At 47.5% G+C, this 23,581-nt stretch overlaps 1 protein-coding gene across 1 annotated transcript in view; it reads right to left on the reverse strand.

Moving 5' to 3' along the window:
* Positions 1–23,581, reverse strand: part of LOC119386412 (GATOR complex protein MIOS) — a 727,447-nt gene that overhangs the window by 403,533 nt on the left and 300,333 nt on the right. The window contains exon 11 of the mRNA XM_037653722.2: positions 831–872. Coding sequence (XP_037509650.1) covers positions 831–872 — 42 coding nt within the window. The remainder of the gene's footprint in view (positions 1–830; positions 873–23,581) is intronic.

Genomic DNA, 23,581 nt, shown 5'->3' on the forward strand with positions numbered 1-23,581 from the left:
AGTCCAAGTGAGTCTGGTTGCAAAACATTTCCGAGTGAGGAAAATTTTTGTCTGTTTAAGTCCGAGTAAACCCTAAGGGCAAAATACTATATTTCATGAGTGAGTCTGAGTGAGCGCCACCTTTTTTCCGACCCATGGGTTTGACTACTTATGTCCTTGAGCACATCCAGCTACTGCTGGAATTCCCTGTTAACCACTGTACATGTACTTGTCATTATTTGCTGTTTTCATGCTAAGCGCTTTATCAGACTGCTTGTTAGTGCCTTGTATAGTCTGGTTATTAGGTCCCATCAAGCTACCTTACATAGCTTTAAACCCAACACAACCCTCTAGCATGTACATACTGGAAAACAAATTGAATTGAACTGACTCTTCATTCATCTTTGGATTGACTTGTACAGTCCAAGACACAACATGGAGCACAGAGAAGCACACACCTGGTGCCACTCATACGCACACAGGAATTGCAGAAGTAATACTATGCGTCATCCAATCGAGAAGACGGTGACACACAAACTGGCCCAATCCTGACAAAGGTGTAGTTGCTGTGTGCCGTTTAATCGGCATATTCTGGTGGTAAAACTGAGTTATGCGAGCTGGTTAACACTCATGCTTATATTGCAGCATGCACAAAAGGCTTGCCCCGCTACCAGTTTTACTGAGCCCATTTGTTAACTTGCCTCCATTGTTTATGCACAGTGCAATTTAAAGATTAATACTCTGCTGTAATGTTTCTGAAGTTAGTGATCTATTTTCCTAGAGTCAAGCTGGAACAGGCAGCAAATGTGCTTCATAAAAAAAAAAAATGGAGGTGGTCCAACAAAGGATACAGGTTTCTCAAAGTTTCGAGTATCCCAAAGCACCAGCTGGTTCTGGAAAAGATCACACCATGATTGCCACAATGCACAATTACATACATAAGCATTGTATTGGGCATTGTCATTAAAGCCTTGTTACCTCTCCACACTCGTGCTGTATTTCAGCATCTAGCATGTTACACAAGACAAGGATCAAGTGAAAAACACAAAGACAGGCGCTGTGTGATTCAGTTATGTGATTTAGTGTTGCATCTTTAGACCCAAGCACGTTACACAACGGGGAAAAAAGAGGGCTGCAGGTTATGACATCTGGAAATTCAGCCCTGCACATGTTAAAGTGAACCAGGGAGATCAAGGCAAGAAATTACACTGCTTTGGAACTTTGTCCGTAAACCCGCGTGCTGGAACATGTACTACCACCAGTCACTGCCTACATGAGACTGTCGGGTCAAGACGAGAGGAACGACGTGACAATCGGCTGGGCCGACAACAGAGTGCCCGGCACTGTTTATTGCCTCAATATTTACATGAATGGCTGGAACCACTCTAGTGGCGCTCTCTGATAGATGGGTTAGCAGAGTTAGCACTGTCCGTTGTGTTAGTGGTACCACAGTGGGCATGTTGGTAGTCCCTTTTAAAAATGGCAAAAGTGCACTAGAAACAGCGACACAAAGAAAGAACACACATACGCACACATGGCACTACTTCCAACAGTTTATTTAAGCAGCAAAGCTGCTTAAGCCGGCCATAAAAACTTTGATGTGTACCGCTCGGAGCACCTAGCAACCACTAATGCCACCTGCTCCGCGAGACCGGTATGTGCTCTCTCTGTTCTCTTGTTCACTGTTGTTGTCTTCATCTTCTGCTTCCCTGTCAAAGCACGTGCGCCAATTGCTCCGGAGCAATAACTCTGATGCGTGAGACAACGAGTACAGAGATAGAGAAATAAAGATAGAGAAAGGGAGAAAATGATCACGATACTGCCTAATGCGAATTCTGTGTGCAGCTTCGTATTGGGACAACGCCAACTGTGTTCAAAGTTATGGCTATCCACAGTTGTAGCAATGCAACATTTGTTACATATTGCCACAAAAACCACCCAGCGCTCGAGTGCTACGCACACCACTCTGTGCACTGTAGGCATCGCGAACCAAGCGAAACACCGACAGTCCCGTTACGACAAGCGAAGCCAGCCGCAGTGTACGTGCCACCCTGCACGCGCAAGAGCTCCGACCGAGGGTCCAGCGCGCGTGACAGAGGAAAAAAGCGACGTTAAAGGCCAATGGCTCGCGATATCGACAGACTCCGCGTTCACTCTCTTTCGTCCTCGTTTGCTCTATCAGTTACGCTGACGCTAGCCAATGGCGATGCCGCTCAACGCAGGCACAGGCACCGAACAGCTGCACTCTAAAAAGTCTTCACAAGGCGAGATTCAAGCTCATGTACCAACAATCCGACGGCAAGCGCCTTAACCACTCGGCTATCCAGGCACGCTAGCATAGAAGAGCATAGCCTTGTATAGTGCAGTATAGCAAGGGGGTAGGAAAGGGAAGTGAGAATGAAGAGGACAGATGTGAGGGTGACGAGGAGGGGAGAGAGTAAAGCATAGCGCAGAAAGAGACAGAGAGAGAGAACGAAAAGGAGAGAAATAGAGACCGATAGAAAGAGAAGCAACAGGTAAGAGAGAGACTGAGAAAGCGAAAGAGAGAAATAAAAATAAACAAAGGCAATAAAACACACAAGAAACAGAGAGAAGAGCTAAAAAGAAAGAACTAGAGGAAGAAAGAAATAGGAAATTTGCAAGACTTAGAAAAACAACAGCCAGGATGTGCTCATTAGCTCCGCTGTCTCTTTAGCATAGCACCTCCAATGAAAACTATGCTTTTTTTTTTATTCTAACACTACTTATATATGTATATACAGTCGAGTCCACTTATAACAATATTGAGGTGCCATGAAAATATCATTGTTATAACCGATTATTGTTATAAGCGGGTTATGCCGAAAATAACAAAGAAAACGTGACAAACAAGAGCACTTAATGAGGGAAACATGATAAACAAGAGCACTTAATGAGGGGGTAGTTGCTTACACTTTTCACTTTTTAGCAGGTAGAAAACCGTAAGCAGTCAGCTTCGACTGCTTACTGGCCATCTTATTGACATCTTTTTGCAAAGCGTCCAACTGCTGCGCGTGGCCGAGCGGAAGGTTTTTAGCAAACAAAAAATCGCGCAGGGAGTCGATCATTTGCAATGCTTCCTGATGCGACACAACCTGCATGGGATTTGGTTCCTCCTCCTCGTCACTGCTGTGGTCTTCCGCACCGGTGACCGCAACGACAATCGCCTCGTCGGTGAACTCCTCTCCTCATTTGTTGTTACTGCGTCGTCGGCATGCAAAAACTCCTCAAGTCCCGACGCGCCCCCATCACCCACCGCTGAGCTGGAGACGTGGCCAAATCAGCGAAGAATAGGGGAGGTCGGCACAGTGCACACAGCGCTGCTGCTGCAGCGGCTTAGGCGCCCCAGTGCTTTTTCTACAGGCGGCGCACCCTCAGAATGGACTGCCCCACTGCCCGTAGAGGCGCCCAACCGGTCATCCTCCCCCTCCTCTGCATCGCCGCGGCAGGCTAAAGCAGCGGTGGCATGCGAGCCTCTTCGGCACGCACTCGCCGCGTGCGAGGCCAAGTGCGCTATCGCCTGGCCGCCGCGCGTACCTCTCATGCTCTTTTGCGTAATAGGCGGGGTTGGGGTGGCATTGTCGCAGCGTTTTTGCATTTTTGTTTCTTTCGTTCAGGGTTGGTTCCAGTGCCCACATTTAATTGTTATAACCGATATTGCATCATGACAGCATTGTTATAAGCGGTTTATTTTGCCATAGAATACAATGAAAAGCTGACGGTGCCGCGGCTGTCCATTGTTATATCCGATATATTGTTAAAACCGGTATTGTTATAAGTGGACTCGACTGTATATAAATAATAAAACTGAGCACACCTGCTGCACAGGAGTAACAAAATATTACTGGGCAACATTTTGGACAGTGGATCTTGGTACACCAAATAAAAATTGGGGATGGGCGAAGCATGTAGGAAAGGGTGTTTCGCTCCCCTAATGTGAAACCTGTGGAGGGGTGAAGCATGCAGTTTGCACCGGTGTTTCCCAGAGCAAAATCCCTGCTAATGGGCAATGAGAGACAGAAGAAAGATTAGACACAGAGACCCGCAGTCCGCTTTTAGTTAACGTGCATCCAGTGTGTCTTTATTGTTCAACTACGCACAAGAGAAATCTCTCACTGCCACTACATTGCAGGTCAAGATCCAGTGCCTATATATACGGGGTGGCCGGTGAACGTTTTTTCAATCAAGAAACTCGCTAGTAGACACTGCCTGCGTTGGCATTGTCTCTCACGGGCAAGGGCGCATTCTCGTTCCTTGCCAGCTGGTAGTTCAGCGTTCATCGCAGAAAGAGCGTTTCCATAGTCAATGCATGCCGTTCACTCTCTCTCGCCACATGGTGAGCGCTGAGGCAGTGGCGCCCTCTCTTGGTGCTCAACAATGGACAGGACACAACGATGCATGCAAGCAATTGTGTCACGACGATGCACGCGACGACAGCAGACGACGATGCACCGCCGACATGCCGAGACCGTAAGGTGCTTCGCCCCTCAAGTTCAAATTCTTTTTCTCTCAGGACAATGGATGGCATGCTAATGCACTTAATGCCAATCTTTCCAATTTCCCCTGCTTGTATAGGCGCTGCGCAACCACTCGCACGGCCGCAGTTCCAGTACGCTCAGTGCTATTTCGACGTCTGGTTCATCACACGCTGACGTATTTGGTTCCTCCATAGCTAACAACCTTACGCAGGTCCAGCGTTCCCAGCTTCTGGATCTGTTGGAAGAATTTCGCCCTTCTTTCAATGTCGCTAATCAGCTCATCAACTTCCCTTCGGCCGCACGTCGGCCGTTACGCATGGCATCGACACTGGCGACCACCTGCCACTGCGGCAACGTCCATATCGCGTATCTCCCGCTGAACGCCATGTAATCACCGAGCAAATCGACGACGTGCTTCGACGCGATGTCATTCGACCCTCTAACAGCCCCTAGGCGTCTCCTGTCGTTCTTGTTGTGAAGAAGGACGGCTCTGTGTGGACTACAGACGACTCAACAAGATCACTCGTAAGGACGTGTATCCACTGCCGCGAATAGACAATGCGATTGACAGCCTGCAAGGCGCCGAATTCTTTTCATCTCTCGATTTGCGCTCAGGGTACTGGCAAGTACCTATGGCTGATGACGCTCGACCGAAGACCGCCTTTGTCACGCCCGACGGCCTGTAAAATTCAACGTCATGCCGTTTGGGCTGTGTAATGCGCCCGCCACCTTTGAGCGCATGATGGATACCATTCTGCACAACGTGAAATGGCACACGTGCTTGTGCTACCTCGACGACGTCGCCGTGTTTGCTCCGGACTTCTCCACGCATCTTCAATGCCTACGGCATGTTTTGACGCGTTTGAGCGACGCCGGTCTGCAACTGAATCTAAAGAAGTGCCAATTTGCAGCACGGCAGCTGACAATCCTTGGCTACGTCGTGTCCAAGGACGGAATTCTTCCCGATCCAGCCAAGCTTCGGGCCGTGACCGAGTTCCCCAAACCTACGTCCGTCAAAGAACTGCGCAGTTTCGTAGGACTGTGTTCCTACTTTCGGCGCTTAATTCGAAATTTCGCGACTATCATATCGCCACTGACGAAGCTCCTCGGAAGTAACGGGCCCCTCCATTCGTGGTCCTCAGCGTGCGACGACGCTTTCGCAAAGCTCCGTTGTTTGTTGACGTCGCCTGCCATACTACGCCACTACGACCCTACGGCCCCTACAGAGGTACACACAGACGCTAGCGGTGTTGGCCTTGGCACTGTCCTTGCGCAGCGCAAACCAGGGTTCCCTGAATATGTCGTGGCTATGCAAGTCGTACGCTTACTAAAGCCGAGACCAATTACATCGTCACCGAAAAGGAATGCCTGGCGATCATATGGGCCCTTATGAAATTCCGACCTTATTTGTATGGTCACCCATTTGATATCATCATCGACCATCATGCACTATGCTGGTTGTCGTCATTGAAGGATCCCTCAGGCCGCCTCGCCCGCTGGGCACTTCGCCTGCAGGACTACGATATCTGCGTGCTGTACCGCAACGGACGCCAGCATGCTGACGCCAACGCACTCTCGCGCTCCCCCTTGCCTGACGACAATACTCCCAGCTCAGTGTCTCACAATGCCGTTTCCTCTATCAACATTCACACCATCGCTACTGAACAGCGCAAGGATCACTGGATTGCCTCACTGATAGCCTTGCTGACTGATCCATCGGCGACACCATCCACTCGCGCGTTGCCTCGTCAAGCACACCATTTCGCCGTTCGCGACGACCTCCTCCACCGACGCAATTACGGCGACGGCTGCCAGTGGCTACTCGTAATACCCCGCAGTCTGCGTTCTGACATATGCGAGTCATTCCACTCTGATCCGCAGTGTGCACACTCTGGGGTATCGAAAACCTACCACCGCATTCGCCAACGGTACTTTTGGCGAGGGATGTACCGCTGCGTGCAGAAGTTCGTTCGCTCCTGCATCGATTGTCAGCGCCGCAAAACTTCAACGCACCTGTCGCCGGCAGGTCTGCAACCTCTACCTTGCCCTGACCGGCCGTTTGGGCGCGTTGGCATCGATTTGTACGCCAATAAAATAAGATCGGCTGGTAGTGTGGCGTCACCTGTCGAAGAAGATATCAACCACTCCGCAAGCTTAGTCTTTGTTGCCAGACGGCGGTGCTGCTGGGCACACTGGGCCATGGCCTACGAAGCTGCGCGCTATATCACAGGCCGTGACTGGGCGAAGCTCAAACCGTCGAGTGCGTTCATGATAGCGCTGCGATCGCCAGTGATACCAGCGTGTATCATGAGTTGAGGAGGCAAAGCAGAGGTGAGAATAAGGGTATAAATAAATTGTCCGTAGCGGCCTTAGTACACAGTGCTTCGCTTAATTTGTGGTGCGAATGATTTGATGATGCTCTAGCATAAACGCTGACAAAACGTCAAAAAACTGTTTCAGGGTCCCTTTAAAGAAAGGACTCCGTATTAAACAGCAGGTAACGGCACCTTCAGAAAAGCGCCGATTGAATCCCTCATGTGCTGCACGGAATCGGCTGCATGCTCTACTTATTGATCACACTGGCATGCGATCTCCAGTGCAGAATTCAGTGCCCCAATCCTTCCTCTATCATTCGATACCCTACGTTTTAGCATCAATCATTTTCTGTGGCAGGAAAAAATATTTCCTGGGCTACTCAAAAACCACCCATTTTTCCATTGTCATTGTCATGGGTAAGAGCCCTTCGGAGGCAAAAAGATGAAGAAGAAAGTGTTCGAATCAGCGCGAGCACACGCCTGTGGAAAATTCTAGAGAGCTCGCGGCACATGAACCGAGCCGTCAAGGAACACGAGGAGAAGGTAGCTGGCGTTGTCTGCGCGGGCTCGGCAGAGGAAGGTCGCATTGCCAGCCGACGCACTGGTGACGGGAGCGACGGGCGTTTGGGTCTGCGTCTGGTGACGCGGGCGTCCTGAGGTGCAGCCGGCGTACTCGACGGCGTTCGAGCAAGGCACCTCGGCGACACAGCTCCCGCGCCCTGCAAGTACAGACGTACCCGGCGCAAGCCCCCTTTCTGAAGCAAGCCACCGAAGGCAGTCCCCGGAGGGCCACGTCAGTGACGGAACGTCATGCCGGGCGAAAAACCCGACGGCGACGTTAGGCCTAACGGGCCTAGCATTCAGGCAATGGACGGCCTGCTTGTACAGGCGACGACGGCTGACTCGTCGGAGTACCGAATGGACCTGAAGATCAACGAGGGACTCGTTTAATACAAGCATGACCGCACGGGAACGGCAACCTACTGGACTTTGGCAACGAACCAAGTCATCTGTAACAAGTAGGTTGGCCCGATGCAAAAGCGGATGTATAAGGCGAGCATTAAGAGACGATAGTTAGGACAGTTTAATTATTAGTGAAGTGTGTATCAACTTTAAGTTTGTTTGCAGGTTTTGGTATGTCTGAAGATTTTTATATTTCTTTAGTGCCATGTGTTTTACTTGTTAAATGTGTTTTGATGTTCGAAGAGTCTTGTCTCAGTTCATCATCAGCAACCACCCGAATCCATGACAGTCATGAAAGTGTTAATTTGATTCCTTACCTGACATTACCTTTCTATGGACTTTTCAAGCGAAGCTTGTGTTGCCTGACTTGTGCCATCGTCAGTGTTATGGATGTTCGCAAAAAACTGATAGAGCCTGTGTGCCACCGAAACTGGGCAAGCCACACTACCCACCACTGCTCCACTACAAATGTGACCAGAGAGTAACAACGCACAAGCCAAAACAACCTTGTTACACCAGCATCAATATTTCTGATGAAGCAAGAAATGATCGCAGTGTTGTTACGAGTAGCACACTTGCAGAGCAGCATTGAATGCACAGGAAGTAATGCTAATTTTCTACAACAGAAGCGAGAATTCCTAATGTTTTTGCAAACTATTCAAACCCCTCAACACTTCCACTTTACCCGGTTCGCAGACAGCCTTAAATGCACAACCTAGTTTAAGAATATTGGCTAGCTTAGGCATCAATTTCTTTTGTGCTGCTCGTTACTTGACCACAAAGACGATTCTGTTAAACTATCCAAAGCATGAAAATATGAACAGGAAAGAGAATGAGATGTTTTAAAGTTTGCAAATTACTGGCTAAGACATTACCTGAACTAAGTCAATGACTGCAGTAACAACTTCGACATAACCTAATAATGGTTGTATTTATTTTTACTTATTTGTCGAAACATATTTTAATACAAATAAGAAACACGTCATTGGTGACATGTCTCAAGTCCTCTATTGTGCTACCAAGACAACGTACCTTACTGCAGTGGTCTCCCACAAGAACGGCAGGAAGTGGAAGAGGGAAGCTGGCGATGAAAAAATCCGTAAACAAGAGGTGGGTGCTCGAGGCAACATTTCGACGAGTCTTCTTCAAGGCTGGAACTGATTTCTTTAGCGCTTGTATGTACCATGCTTCCTACCCTCTCCTCAAATCCAATCGAAGGAGGAGGAATAATTTCGAAATTCTGCTGGGTTGTCACTCAATAATTTTATGACCTTGCTGGAGTTTTATCTTCGCTCCACTTTTGTTTCGTTTAGCAACGAGTTTTATCTGCAAAAGCAAGGATTTGCATTGGTTCTTGTGCTGCGCCTGTCTCGTGCAATATCTTCTTAGCGGACGTTGATCGTTGTTTAAACAGTACTCTTGGCGATACTTGTGTTCCAAGTTTTTAGGTATGTAGATGATTTTTTTAATTCTTCTGAAGAAGCTGCAGTTCTTAACTTTAGACAAGTCTGTTGATGCTGTTCTTAACACTTTTAGACAGTGCGGGAAGGGCTTGGCCTTCACTTATGAAGTTCCCACTGACAACTCGCTGCAGTTTTTAGATCTAAGTCTTGTTTTAGCTGATCATTTATGTTGAAGCTGTTGTAACCGGGGGGAGAAGGCACTGTTGACTTATGATTCTGCGCAGTCCAAGCTTGTAAAGAGGGGGATTGTCAAACTGTGCCTGCGTTCTCCTCTCATGAAATCTTGCCCACATGCAATGCAAGTTAGCTTTAATGTTCAGGTTCGGCGCTTATTAGCTGCCGGTTACACTTGCACGGTAGTAACGGCGATTGTAGAGGTACTTCTGCGTGTTGCTAAAGCAGCCCGTTCCAATGTGAACCCTGGCCCGCAGCGTAGGAAGCGCTCCAAGGTGATGCCATATATGCATCGCGTATCCAACCACAACCTGAAAAAGATAGCGAGCAAGCATGATGTGCCGTTGGTATTTTCCGCCCCACGTAAGCTGGCCGGGCTTTGCCCCAGAATCTCCTCTGGTGAGATAAAGCCTGGCGGTTGCGGAAAAAAGCATGCTTCAGCGTATGCAAGATGTGCGACTGGCATCGTGTACGAAATACCGCTGTCTTGTGGGAAATCTTGCATGGGCCAAACCGGGCGCTGCGTGAACGACCGTGCAAGGGAACACGAGCTTTGAATTTAAAATAACGTGCATTTACCAGCGCATTGCCAGGCATGCACGTGTACACCGCTTTTCGCGAACATTAAGATATTAGGCAAAGATACTGCCGCCCGTGAAATGATGGAGGCATCCTACATATCTGTTAGAGGGAATGCTTGTGTAAGGGACACATCTGTATCATTATTTGATAGTGAACGCACTTTTTTTCGTGCTTTTTTGGCAACCGGTTCGACTGTGACCATGTGACAATGTGTTTCCACATCTCTGTATCATGAGTATATACTGAAGGTTGATGATAAATAAAAGTTAGTTGAAAGTAGCGCCTGTCCCCGTTCATTCTTCCTGTGTCCCTGTCTTGTTTATTTGCGCTTACCAGTTTTACCTTCACAAAGGAGGAGAGGGAAACTGCGAAAGTGGGGGAGAGGCCACCGTGACGAATTCAGTGAAACAGAAAAGAAAGGGGTATTCCGTGGGAAAAAAAAAGGAAAACGAGGGGGGGGGGGGGCTAGTAGACGTTTCGCTGAATTGTGGTTGTCAGAGTAGGCACCCCTTAACAATTTTCGCCGGTGTACCGTTTGTGACAATATGAACATTCGATCATGTAGATAACGTTCGAACTAGTGCAGGTAAAACTAGATTTTATATGATGGACGTAATCACTTCCAGTGCTTTTAACTATAACATCATCTTGAAGAGGTTTACAAGTCTTACATCTTGGACTAGAACAAGGCGTTATGTGGGCAGTAGAATGAGGGTTTGCTTTTGCATGCATTAACATGTCCTTAGAATTCCTATTGCGGCAATACACGGGCTCTGGTACTCCGGGAAACGCTTTTCTAAGGCGCTCGTTGCTTGCCAGTATTCGATAATACTTATGCAGGATATTATATATGTTTGGGAGTGCATTTGAATATTTGGTTATAAATGCTGGCGGCTGGTTGGGCTGGGCTACGGGGCTCTTTTAGCTAGTGTTGATTTCCTATCTAGTTGACATGCTTCGTTGTAGACCTTGTTTAGAGCATGTTGCGGGTAATTTCTTTCAAGTGTTTCCTTGAGGTTACTCAAGTGGTGAACGTAGTCCCCGTCATTGCTACAGATCCTTCTTATACACCTCGCCTGTCCTACAAATATCCCTTGTTTGCAGTGTCGCGGATGATGACTAATGTAATCTAGGTATTGCTGGCTGTCTGTTTTCTGTAAAGCATCGTCTTTAATTTTCCTGCTTCAATAGATATCGTCGTGTCTAGGAAGTTAATTTCACCGGAAGAATGGTGCATGGTGAATTTATTACTAGTGGGAAATTTGTTACAGTGGTCAATGAATGCGTTTAGTGTACTTACGCCATGTTCCCATATGATAAATATGTCATTTATGTAACAGAGATAGGTGGAAGGCTTCACTGGACATGATTCCAACAGCTTTGATTCTAACTGTCCCACAAAAATGTTGGCGTATGTTGGCGCAAAAGGGGTTCCCATACTAGTGCCGAAAGTTTGCACGTAGTAGGACGAATCAAATTCAAAATAATTTAGCGTCAGGACTAATTTCAGATACGAGAGTTAAACTTCAGCATTATGTGTTTGCTTGCTTTCTATGAGTCACTTTGAGACCGCCTCAATCCCTTCAGTGATGCGTATATTAAAGAAGCAGACATCCAGACATCTATTGTTACCGGAATGGCCTGATCCGAGTGTGTTTGTGTTTCGTTAAAAGAATCTATTATTCGAAGGAAATGAGGCATATCTTGAACAAAAGATGGCAAGTTAGATGGCATATTAGATAAATGATGATTTTGAAGTTTTGATAGCGGCACAGTTGGTGTATTGTTGTTGTAGGTGTATTGGTGTAATATTACTGTTGTGTAGGTGTATTATTGCCTGCCTGGGATTTGCGCAATAAATAGTTCATCTATTTATCGTGCAAATAAATAGATGACCTCGCATACCTTATGAATCTTTGGAAGAAGGTAGAAGTAGCCTGCTTGCTGTTTTTAGGCATCAAGAACCGGTGCTCGGAGGGTGTGATTATTTCCCTGGATAGAAAATCCGTTATCGTATGTTGTATGCTATTACTATATCCTGGAGTCGGGTCCGAGGCTAATTTTTGATAATGGGTATTGCTCATGAGTTGTCTGAAAGCTTCATTTTTATATTTTACAACAGGCCGGATTACTATACTACCACCTTTGTATGCAGGTTTTATAACAATGTCCTTCCTGTTTGAGAGTTGTTTCAAGACGCCGTGTTCTGCATAAGTTAAGTTCTTCGGCTTTTGACTCTGTTTAGTTGTACTCAGAATTTCCCTTGACATCAGTTTTATGTATTGATCTAACTCTTGGCATTGTTCTGTATCTGATGCCCAAGTGCTTGGTGGTCGCAAAGCATCATTGTTTACGTCTTCTGTGTCTGCCTTATCAAAAAGAATTCCTTGATGCGCAAACGTCTGCAAAAGTCTGTTATCTTTGTGGAGCTCGTACTTGCTCACTGCATTGTTTGTGGGGCAAAATGTAAAGCCGCGCTTGAGCAGATCTATATAGACTGAACCTAAGCCTTGTGATACCGTATACACTCGACTAAAGGCCGTGCTCATGCAAGGGCCGCTCCCCCCCAACATGGCAGTCTAAGTTATGAAAAAAAAAAAATAATCTCTCCAGCAAACGGCAGCGTCGTTGCGTCTCGTGTACAGCGCATTTCGCGGCAGCCACCAGATGGCAATAGCTGTCCTGCGGCTTCGTCACGCGGCGCTATCTGTGAACTTTGGGCGCATGGCATTATGTGGGAGATCTCGTCGCTTCTCTCGCCGGCACCATCGATCCTTTGTGCCACCGTTCATTTTGATGACTGCTTATAGCACAACCGCTTGCTATGTACGCAGCTAGACACCAGATATTCTATCGTTGGTACACATGGCATTAAGGGGAGATGCGGCTCGAAGACACTTTTTTTTTTTTTTAATATTCATCCTAGAGCAATGAATCTTGGGGTGTTTGTAGAGATTTTTATGCTGATTTCAAATATATAATTAGTTTTCTAGTAAGTAGCATACTTTTTGTTCTCCACCATGACAAATGTGTAAAACATAGGCCTTGTAGCCCCCCTATTTCGATCCTTAAACTTCTATATATTTTGACAATTCATGGCTCATATTGCTCCAATTGAACTGTAGAGTGCCGAAGACTATCCAGAAAGTGCATAGAAAATATTCACTAGACGTGAAAAATTCAAACATGGGAAGTCCATATTACCCAGGCCCTAGTAAATGTTTAGTTGCAAATTTTCTACTATGCATAACATAATGTTGAGATTTAGAGGAGATAACTGCACTCCTCACACATTAGGGAAAATTTGGGCAAAATTTCAAGCAGATCTGAGCACCAGAAGTACCAAAAACAAGAGGGGCACATTGAAAAAGTTGCCAAAAAGTGTGTTTTGAGAAAAACGAATTTTAAAGTTAAATTTGGATGTTTATTCATGAAAGAAGTAACGAAATCAGATCGAAATTGCGCACAAAAGAGGTCAATTGTTGTTCTAGTAGTCACTGCCACTAAAATGAGCTAGCACGATAAGTTTCTCCTTCACAGCTCTTACGAGCAGAGTAGCTATTGCGTGAGCTCTCGCTGCCGTAGGTTCTGCTTGCGATCGGTCCGTCACTCGCTGCCCCTTCGAAGCAACTCGCCGCAACGTATACGTCATCGAAAGAATACTTTCGGGGCACTTGCTGTTCTCGCATTGCAGTTCCAGAAACGACGCCTTTGTGTTTGTAAGCTGGTTTCCGGATGCGTATTCCCGAACGGTGGCACGTTGGACATACTGCACCGATCACAAGGATGTTCAATGCTGTAATGTCAGCGATCACGGAAAACTCGTTGTACCGTGATCTTTCTCCGTTGTCGAAGAGTCCGTGTCCGATCTTCTCTTTGAGAGGCAATGACACACTCGAACGCCACAGCAAACTCGTCGGAAGCATCGCCGTCGCAGTCGCTAGGCCTCACGGCAGCAGACGCACTTGCCGTTCGGCGAGTGTTTGGCTTCGATTTGCGCCGGCATCCTCGAAATTTGTTCACCGAGCGATACTTCACTGGGCGGTGACTGTGTTGCTACGGTTCTGTCCGTCCATGATGAAAATAAATACGCGAGAGAAACGTTGTTCAGCTGCGCAGCTCGATGAAACAAGGACCCTGCAAGCAGGCTTCACAACACGCAAGGCGTGCAGCGGCCAATGGCGGTCCCCGATCCGTACCACGTGACTTAAAAGCCAGTCGCAGCGCTCGAAAAGTGCGGCAAAAAGCATCCTTTCTTTATTCGAGTCTTTTAGCAAGTTACGGAAATACGGTACGCAAATACGGTAAGGCAGTACGGTACCGCTCCTCCTTTCCCGGTCGTGGAGTGGCCAAAGCACAACCAATGGGAAAGGAGGAACGCTACCGTACTGCTTTACCGTATTTGCGTACGGTATTTCCGTAACTTGCTAAAAGACTATTATTTCTTGCACTTCGGCAGCGCGGGAAACCGTGGTTATTTGGAGATCTCCTCATGCGATCCCCATATGGCGAGCGGCCGCGCGTTATCGGCCGCGAGGCTCTGGAAGACGTCACACTTTCACTCAAGATTAACAGCCACCTTGTGCTCTTTAGACGCAATTTTAACGCATTTCAAGTTGAGTCTCGACTTTGATTTTTATTTTCGGAACAATGGAGATATTAATCTTAACAAAACAGGTGAAAACAAAAATCGATAATTATTGAGAAAACTCGCGTTTTTCGACCCGGATCTCCCCTTAAATAGGTTTTTCCAGATGTGGATCGAAAACTGAACAAAAATTTCACATTTCCGTGGAAGGGCCGCACCCCATCAAAATCGCGGAAAAAGAGTGCGGCCCTTACACGAGTGTATGCAGTATGTCTACCACTTCGCTACTGCGTTCTGGGTGTTGGACTGGAATCTCTGAGCTTTCTGCCGTGTTCATCGGATTATTCAGGGCAGAGTTTGTAGCACAATTTTCCTTGCACTTTTCCTTGATCGGCAATTTATCCTCTCTACGTTCTACAAATTGGGCAAGTTCTTCAGTTTCCTCTCCAGATAGTTTAATGCAATTAAGTTGGTTGGCTATTAAAGCAAGCTGATTTCCGCAATGTTCTTTTAAAATATCTACAAATGAGAAAGACGTGCATTCTAAAATGCTGTTCCATTTTGTAATATATATCAGGCAGTAGGGTAAACACAGCACATCTGACCTTAATTTTAAGACCTTTCGGAATTTTCTTTTCTTTATTGTAGCTAGAGTATTTCTTCACACGCATTCTGCACTTTGTTTGCTTTGCGGCGAGTTTATGGGATTGGAGAAAGGACCGAGATTTACGTTTGCCTGTACTGTCCTTCGTGTTTGTTAGTCATTTCTGTTTGTGTCGGACAGAACTCCGAGGCACAACATTTTAACGTGGTGTTTTCTTTCTGTTCTTTGTGTTAGTGGCATAGGTCGGCAAACTCACTCAGGCTTACTCAGACTCAGATCGGGTCGTGAGTCTGAGTGAGCCCGGGTGAGTAATATTTCGGTAAGTTTCCGAGTGAGTCCGAGTGAGTCCGGTTGAAGAAAATATTAGTGAGCCTGAGTCCGAATGAGTCCAGTTGAGGAAAATATTAGTGAGTGCGAGTCCGAGTGAGGTCTATGCGCAAAATAGATTTCTCGAGTGAGTCCGAGTGAGCTCCACCTTTTGTTGCAGACTTATGGTCCTATTTACTCATCTTCAGCATTACTATCAGCCTTATATCAGCTTACGTTTATACTCAAGTCTATTCACACATATCTCAGCACACTAGTGTTCATGCGCCACCTCAATATTTATTGATCAGAGGCGTGAGTTAGGGAAGGGGTGCCATGACCTACCCCAAACCTCTTTCATGGTGTGATGCAAGTTCTTCTTTTTTTCTCTCTGTTTTCGACAGCTCTTTTTACGACGTGAGCGTCGGAGAGCTTTATCAAGAACGAAGCCGTTGGTTTAAACACACACACACACACAAAAAAACTTTAATAAACCATCAGAGAGGGGAAAAAATCTACAAAACACTAAACACTGAACAAAAGGTTCACTACACACGGCAAAACGTTCTTAACCACAAACAAAGCACAAGTTCAAAGTTTTAAGTTAAGCGTTGCAGTTCCGCCACGGTTGAACAGCGGAGCTGGGAAGAATGCTAGTCTGGTCTCACCCACTAGCGGAGGCTTGGCTGGAGGACCGTAGAGTTGAAGGGTCTGCCTGGTGTTGACGAGGGGATGGTAGATGCTCGGCGATGCATGGCGAAGCCAAGATTAGCCCAATGAGGCAGCTCGATGCAAGATCGGGCCCGTAGCCCAACTGCCGTTGCTTTGCCTGCACCGGGATCAGCAGGCCTTGCTCTCGAATGGATGAACCATTGAAGTTCGCTCTCCCTGGACGCCGTGGTCCGAAGGTCCCGGCCGGGTGAAGTCCTGAAGGCTCGGGTCCGCAACCCGACTGCCCGTCTTCAGCGCCCGGCTACCGCCTTGCTGCCCCGTTCGCCTCGAACTCTCTGGCTCTTCTTCGACCCAGGCTTTTCCTCGGTCTCGGGTCAACTTGTCCCGTCCTGAGTGGCGATGCTCAAGTTTCGTGGTGCCCAACTATTGGCCCCTGGAATCTCCGTGGTGAATTCCTATTGGGCCACTTGTCCGTCGAACCCTTGTGCCTCGCGCCCTCGTGAAGGTTTTCGTCATCGTCGTCTTCCTTTCGGCACTGTGCTCATCTCCGCACGCGCACGCCTTGTCTTTCTCTTTATGGCTCTCACTTTTCAAAGGCGCACAATTCAAACACGCACTCCACTCATCACACATGGGAAGGTCTTGATAAACATATCTCATGTGGGTCGCGTATTTCATAAAAATGTCCTTATTGGATCGATATATGATAATGATGATATATCACATATGACAATAACTCGTATTTGAAGGTACTACAAGATCAAAAGGCGTATCATAGAGCACTGATTATGTGAGATATTGGCGTTAAGATTGACACCATGATCGAAAAAGCTAATTTTACGCCAACGGACTCACGAGTCAGCTCACTCAGACTCAGGTGAAGCTGTGAGTCTGAGTATGAGTGAGTCTGGCTGAGTAATATGTTGCTGAGTTGGAGCATGGTCCCTCAATACTTTTACTGGTCATGAAACTCCCACGTAACTCAATGGGAGAGCATCATATACCGCTCGCACTTTTCGTGCCGTAGCGCTGGTGTAGCTAGAAGGGGGACGAGGAAGCCGGCTACTACTGGCCGCCATTAGCGGAGTGTAGGCGCGGAGTGGTGCTGCTTGTGCTGGTTGCACTCATTTTTTCTTTTCGCGGTCACCTCGTCTTGACAGCGATGCCCAACACCTGCTGTGTGCCGGGCTGTCGCTTGGGATACAAGGGCACCCTCGAAAAAGTCTCCCTCTTCTGTTTACCAGCCGACGTAGAACAATGCGACAGGTGGAAACGAGCAATCCCGCGACAGGAGACTGTCGGATTTTCGTTCGACTCCAAGTACGTTCGCGTCTGCGAAAACCATTTCGATGCAAGTGACATTGTATGTGCAGACGTGTGCACAGTGAATGGAAACCTCATTTCACTGCCTCTAGATCGACCAAGACTGGTGGAAGACGCCGTGCCTAGAATTGTGTGTGTAGTGTGTGTGAGCGTGTTTGGAGTTTTATGTGAAGTGCGGTGCTCGGAGTATGTGCGTTTGCTTTCTGGATAACGATAGAAATTAAAAAGTGGTGCCGTGGGCCAGAATGCAATATTTTGTTTTACTTTGATAGCGCTGTTTGCTGGTGCTGTCGCTGAATCGAGAAAATTTCTAGAACGGTTCAAAAAGAGTAATGCAGTTTTATGTAAAACTGATAAGTTTAAGCTGAATAACTGAGTTGATGGAAGGTCCGGGTTGATTTCGATTTGCGCTGGCGTTTACATAGAAGGAACAGGGTGGCTAAGTGGAACGCCAACTTAGAACTCGTGGTGGTCATTGCGACAGTATATTATGGGAATGGATAAAAAAAAAATAGCCGCGTATATTAGAACTCGGCAGTGTTATGAAATCTGCATGCGTAAAATCAAAACCTTTCGCCTGAAAATCGCACATAGGGCCTATATCTAGCAAAAGCAGCTCACAGCAGTTTCACCTAATTATTTTTTTTTTAATCAATATCAAAAGCGCAAATTATGACACCAAAGAAAAAAAAGGAAACAACACGAGCATCCCTCTCTTTTGTGGTATCTCAATCTGCGCTTTTGATTTTTAAAGCTATGTTTCACCAACGATATCCCTCAAGAGGTACTTCAAAGCTACTAATGCCAAGTTAGCCTGACATGCAGGCTTGTTTATTGGCACGCGAACTTCTATTTGCAGCTTCGCGATGCCCTATAGAATAAAGTGACAATTAGTCCGAAAATGAGTGTTACGTGCAGCCAGTGCACGGCTACTCCGCAACCTCTAGCGCAAAATATGTTAACCTGTCAGCCATCTAGAACCAGTCACAGTCATATTTACTGGCAGCGCAACCACACACACCGACAGAAAAAAGAAGCGAAACGGAAACACAGTCCGTTTCGCTTCTCTGTCCGTGTGTGTGGTTGCGCTGCCGGTAAATATGAAGTACAACCAACTGGCCCAAGTTTCCGTTTTGTTACAGTCACAGTGTTCAGTTTAAGCCCGAAAGCGACTATGCAGGGATCGATAAATGTAGGAACGTCACGAATATACGCGTCACTTGACAGGCACCCTCAGTCAAAACACTGCCAGCAATCAATGACTTGGGCAATTTGACAACGTGCATCATGTACCATATTGACACTACTAATCACTGCTATGATTTGTTAGCGAGAACACGGAGAAGGAAAATATCTGAAGGAGTGTATTTGACGGCAAACGCTTCCGCGAACGCGCCACTGCCCTACCAAGCGTGGCAGATCAATGCCCTTCTGCTTCCGGTGACGCCTCTGGTGGCCACTTTTGTCCTTATATGAAACTTTCGACCATGCTTTGAGTCTGAGCGAGTCTCGCTGAGAAAATGTTTAGTGCGTCTGAGTCCGACTGAGGAAAATTTTGGTGAGTCTGACACCGAGTGAGTCCTCGGAGTAACACATATTTCGTGAGTGAGTCTGAGTGAGCTCTAATTTTTTTGCCGACCTATGGTTAGTGGTGAGGTTTGGCCCGATGCGTGGTAACAATAGATGTCTGCTCCTTGTATATGAATATACCCGTCACTGAAGAGATTGCAGTGACCTCAAAGTCACTCATACAAAGCAAGCAAACACATAATGCTGAAGTTTACCTCTCGTTACTGAAATCAGTCCTGATGGTAAATTACTTTGAATTTAATTCCTTTTACTACCTGCAAACTTTCGGCACTAGTATGGGAACCCCTTTGGCGCCAATATACAATAAAACCTCGTTAATTCGAACTCGGTTATTTCGAAATCCCGCCTAATTCGAAGGGTTTCTGCGGTCCCGTATTTCGCAATGTAAATCTGAGTGGATAATTTAAAGCGGCGGTCATCGCCAGCCCGGTTAATTTGAAAACTTTGGGTGCCATGTGCCAATTCCCTATCCCGATTTCGCCGCAAATCTGCGCAAGCGACGGCCCTTAGGAGCCACAGGGCAATGCAATGTAGCGATATTAGTGAGTGACAGTTGAAGCAACCCAGCATCGCTGCTGCTAGCGCAAAAAAATAAAGAAAAAAAAAGAAAACATAGTCTCGTGGTCAGCTAAAACGTGCGCCTGCGGAAAAGAAAACGTGCTTCACTGCAGCACAGCGGTGACACGCGGGCAGCATGTCGCATGCTTCTCGCAACGTCGGCGCGTCATGATAATAAAAAAAGAAAAGAATAAGAAAAGAAAAGATAATAAAGGACGGTCTGACGGATTTCATGATGTGTGCGAACCTCCGATTGGCGGTTGCTTCGGCAATTTGTGCACTTGCACTGCTGGCGGAGTTCTTGCCTGCAACGTCTACTTCGAAAACTCAGTTCGAAAACTTAGTGATCATGTTTTCCAGCCAGAACACATTGCAGATTCTATCACACTGGTCATTATGACATTCTTTATTTTACCAGAAAGAATGGGCGAATGGTTGCATCATGACGCGCTGAGGCTGCGAGGAGCAGGTGACATGCTGCCCGCGTGTCACCACTGTGCTGCAGTGAAGCACACCTTCTTTTCCTCAGGCACGCATTTCAGCTGACCACGAGACTACTTTTTTTTTTTTTCGCTGACAGCAGCGAGGCCTGCCGTTTTCCCGGGTTTGCGGCAAAAATGGGACCAAGTATTGCTAGAAAACAACCCTTGGAGCCACAAACTAGAAGGCCAAACGACCACCTCTGATTACTTTCAGTAATTCAAAGTTCCTTACATCCCGCTTTTTGTATGTTTCGTTCATTCGAAAACCCGCTTAATTCAAAAGTTTTTCACAGTCCCAGTGACTTTGAATTAACGAGGTTTTACTGTACTCCAACATTTTTATGGGACACTTGGAATCGGAGCTGTTCGAAATCATGTCCAGTGAAGCCTTCCACCTATCTCCGCTACATAGACGACATACAGTCGAATCTCATTAATTCGAACACGCTTAATTTGAACTTCCGGATAAGTAGAACTGACACTGTGGTCCCGTCAAAGCTATGTGTATTCCAATGGGAGAAAACGCCCGGTAATTCGAACGCGCAAGCACTTGCGACGGTTAATTCGAACATACCGCAAATATGGGTCACGACACTGCTCGTTTGTGACGTGTAGGAAGTCGCTGAGCAACAAAACACAGGCATCCGAATCAGTTTCGGCGGTGTCAGGTGGGTCGATGGGGTAACGGGAGAGGCAGTCGGCGTCCTTGTGCAGCCGTCCCGATTTGTACAACGCAGAAAATGTGTATTCTTGGAAGCGTAAAGCGCAGCGACCAAGGCCGTAGCGACCAAAGGGTCTTTGAGTGAGGAGAGCCAACATAAGGCATGATGGTCTGTTACCACGGTGAACTATCGTCCGAACAAGTATGGGCGAAACTTGGCAATGGCGCAAACAAGGGCGAGGCATTCACATTCTGTGATCGAGTAATTGCGCTCTGAAGGCGATAGAAGACGGCTAACGTAAGCGATTACACGATTCATCTCCCGCTGTCGACAATCTATGCAGAACCTCTAAATATTGTCCTTTTTTACTAAAACGACAGGGGACACCCACGGACTGGAGGAGGGCTCGATAATGTCCTTAGAGAGCATTCTCTCAAACTCTGTTTGTATGACGTGATGTTCTGCCGCCGACACACGATAAGGGCGCCTATGGATGGGCGGAGTGTCACGAGTGTGGATCGAATGGGTGACGATGTCGGTTCGACCCAGCGGGCGACTGTCGAAATCAAATATGTCTTCGTAGGACATCGAAACACGGCGGAGGGTGTCAGCGTGAGAAGGTCGTATGTCAGGAGCTATCATTTTGGCGAATTTGTCATTAGATGGCGTCGTCGGAGCCGAAAGTTGAGTGAACTCAGATGGTTGTTCATAGCTGAGAGCAGACACTCCAGACTCTTCCAAAGGGGACAACACAGCGAGAGACACACCCTCAGGAAGAGCTTGTGGAGACGAGCCAAAGTTCAGGAGAGGAAGCCACTCTCGGTTGTTGGTGAGCGTAATGATGGAGCTAGGGAGAGCTATGTGGCGCTCTAGCAGGACGTCATAGAGTGCGGACACGACATAATTACCATCCCGAAGTGGTGGGCAGGGCGACATGAGCACATAAGTCGCAGCATCAGGTTGCAGCTGAACAAATTCAGTGCAGCGAAGGCGGGACTGGATATCTGCGATGGTGTCGGCACAGCACTGGGGTAGCTCAAGCTTCAGAATACCGGTTGAGCAGTCAATAAGCGCAGAGTGAACAGTCAAAAAGTCCATTCCGAGAATCACCTTGTCAGGGCACTCCACAAGTACAGTGAACAGAACTAACGTTGAGCAGTCCGCGACGGTAAAACAGGCTGTACACATTCCAATTACGGTTGTTGTGCTGCCGTTGGCTACTCGTAGGGCAGGCGACTCGGCAGGCGTTAGCACTTTTCGAAGAGGGCTTTGAAGGTCGGAGCGCATGACCGACACCTAAGCTCCAGTGTCAATGAGGGCTTTAACGGGCACATGGTCAACAAAAACTTCGATTAGGTTTCGTTTAGGAGCAAGGGTCAACAGAGGTTTTGCAGTCAAGGTCGTCAACGCAGCCTCACCTCCAGGGGTTAGTTTCCCGAGAAGCGCCTGAGTAGGATGGGGACGGGAGACATCTAGATGTAGGCGAACGGGACTGGTGAGGGCAAACGGCTATTGGTGAATGGAGGAGCAGCAGGGCCAGAATTGGACAGTTTGGCTTGAGGTAACAGAGGACGAGAGCCGTGCTCGTAGCGGCGGTCAGCATATGGTCGAGGTGATAAATTCCAGCAGTCACGGCAGTGACGAGAGATATGGGCGATCCGGGAGCACACGAAGCAGATTGGTCTGTCGTCCGGTGTTCGCCACTCAGATGGGTTTCGGTACCGATTCGCGAAATATTGTCGAGGTGCAGCAGAGGCAAAGATCGCAGCGGTAGAGGTGGGACGGGGGCTAACGGCGGATGTTGGGATGTCCATATTCGCAGTTTCCTGGCGGACAACAGCTTGAATGAGCGAGATTGTCAGATTGTCATGCGTATAGGGAGGACCACGAGAGCTCGGAGCCATAGCCTCAAGTTCGCGACGTATGGCTTGCGTCAAATTTGGCGATGCTGATTGAAGCGATGGCGTAGGTTCATTGCAGGATGAGGTCGGAGCCGTATTAGGAAGGCGGTTGAAGCATTGCACGATGCGCTTGCCTTTTGCTTGTTCGAAGTGGCGGCACTCTTTATTGAGGGAATCAACTGTTGTGCAGCTCCTACAAAGCAAGAAGTTGAATGCATCGTTGGCGATGCCCTTCATATTGTGTCCGATCTTATCTGCCTCTGGCATGTTGCCGTTCGTTTTGTGGCAAAGTGCCAGAACGTCCTGAATGTAGGAGATGTACGATTCAGTGGACGTCTGGGCACGGGAGGCTAGCTCCTTCTGGGCTTCTACTTGGCGTCCGATTGGTCTTCCGAAGAGATCACGTAGCCTCTCTTTGCAGATGTCCCAACTTGTGAGCTCGGTCTCGTGCGTCTCAAACCATGCCTTTGCGGTTTCCCCCAGGCAGAATATCACATTCGCCAGCATAAGGGTTGGATCCCACCAGTAACTGTTGGCGACGCGCTGGTACATCACCAGCCACTCTTCGACATCGACCTTGCCAGTACCGGTGAAGATTCCCGGATCACGTAGCGGATTCATGACGTATTGCACTGGTGCCGGAGCGGCCGGGACACTGTTGGTAGCCATAGCAGCGGAACCGATGTGACGTCCACTGCGGAGATCCAGGTCCGACTTTCGTAGAGACTACCCCGCAGCTCCACCAAAATGTTACGCGTAGAGTTGCAGTATTTAGAACATATTTAGAACACGTAAGGGGTGTAGCATTGACGCACTATGACAAGTGCAACACCATCTATCCAAGCCCGAGACACCTCAACTTCGTCATTGGCTAGTAGTGTCCTCTAGTGCACAGTGGCACAAACACCTTGACATCTAGTTTT

The sequence above is a fragment of the Rhipicephalus sanguineus genome, chromosome 3 (assembly GCF_013339695.2).
Source record: "Rhipicephalus sanguineus isolate Rsan-2018 chromosome 3, BIME_Rsan_1.4, whole genome shotgun sequence".
Taxonomy (NCBI): Eukaryota; Metazoa; Arthropoda; class Arachnida; order Ixodida; family Ixodidae; genus Rhipicephalus; species Rhipicephalus sanguineus.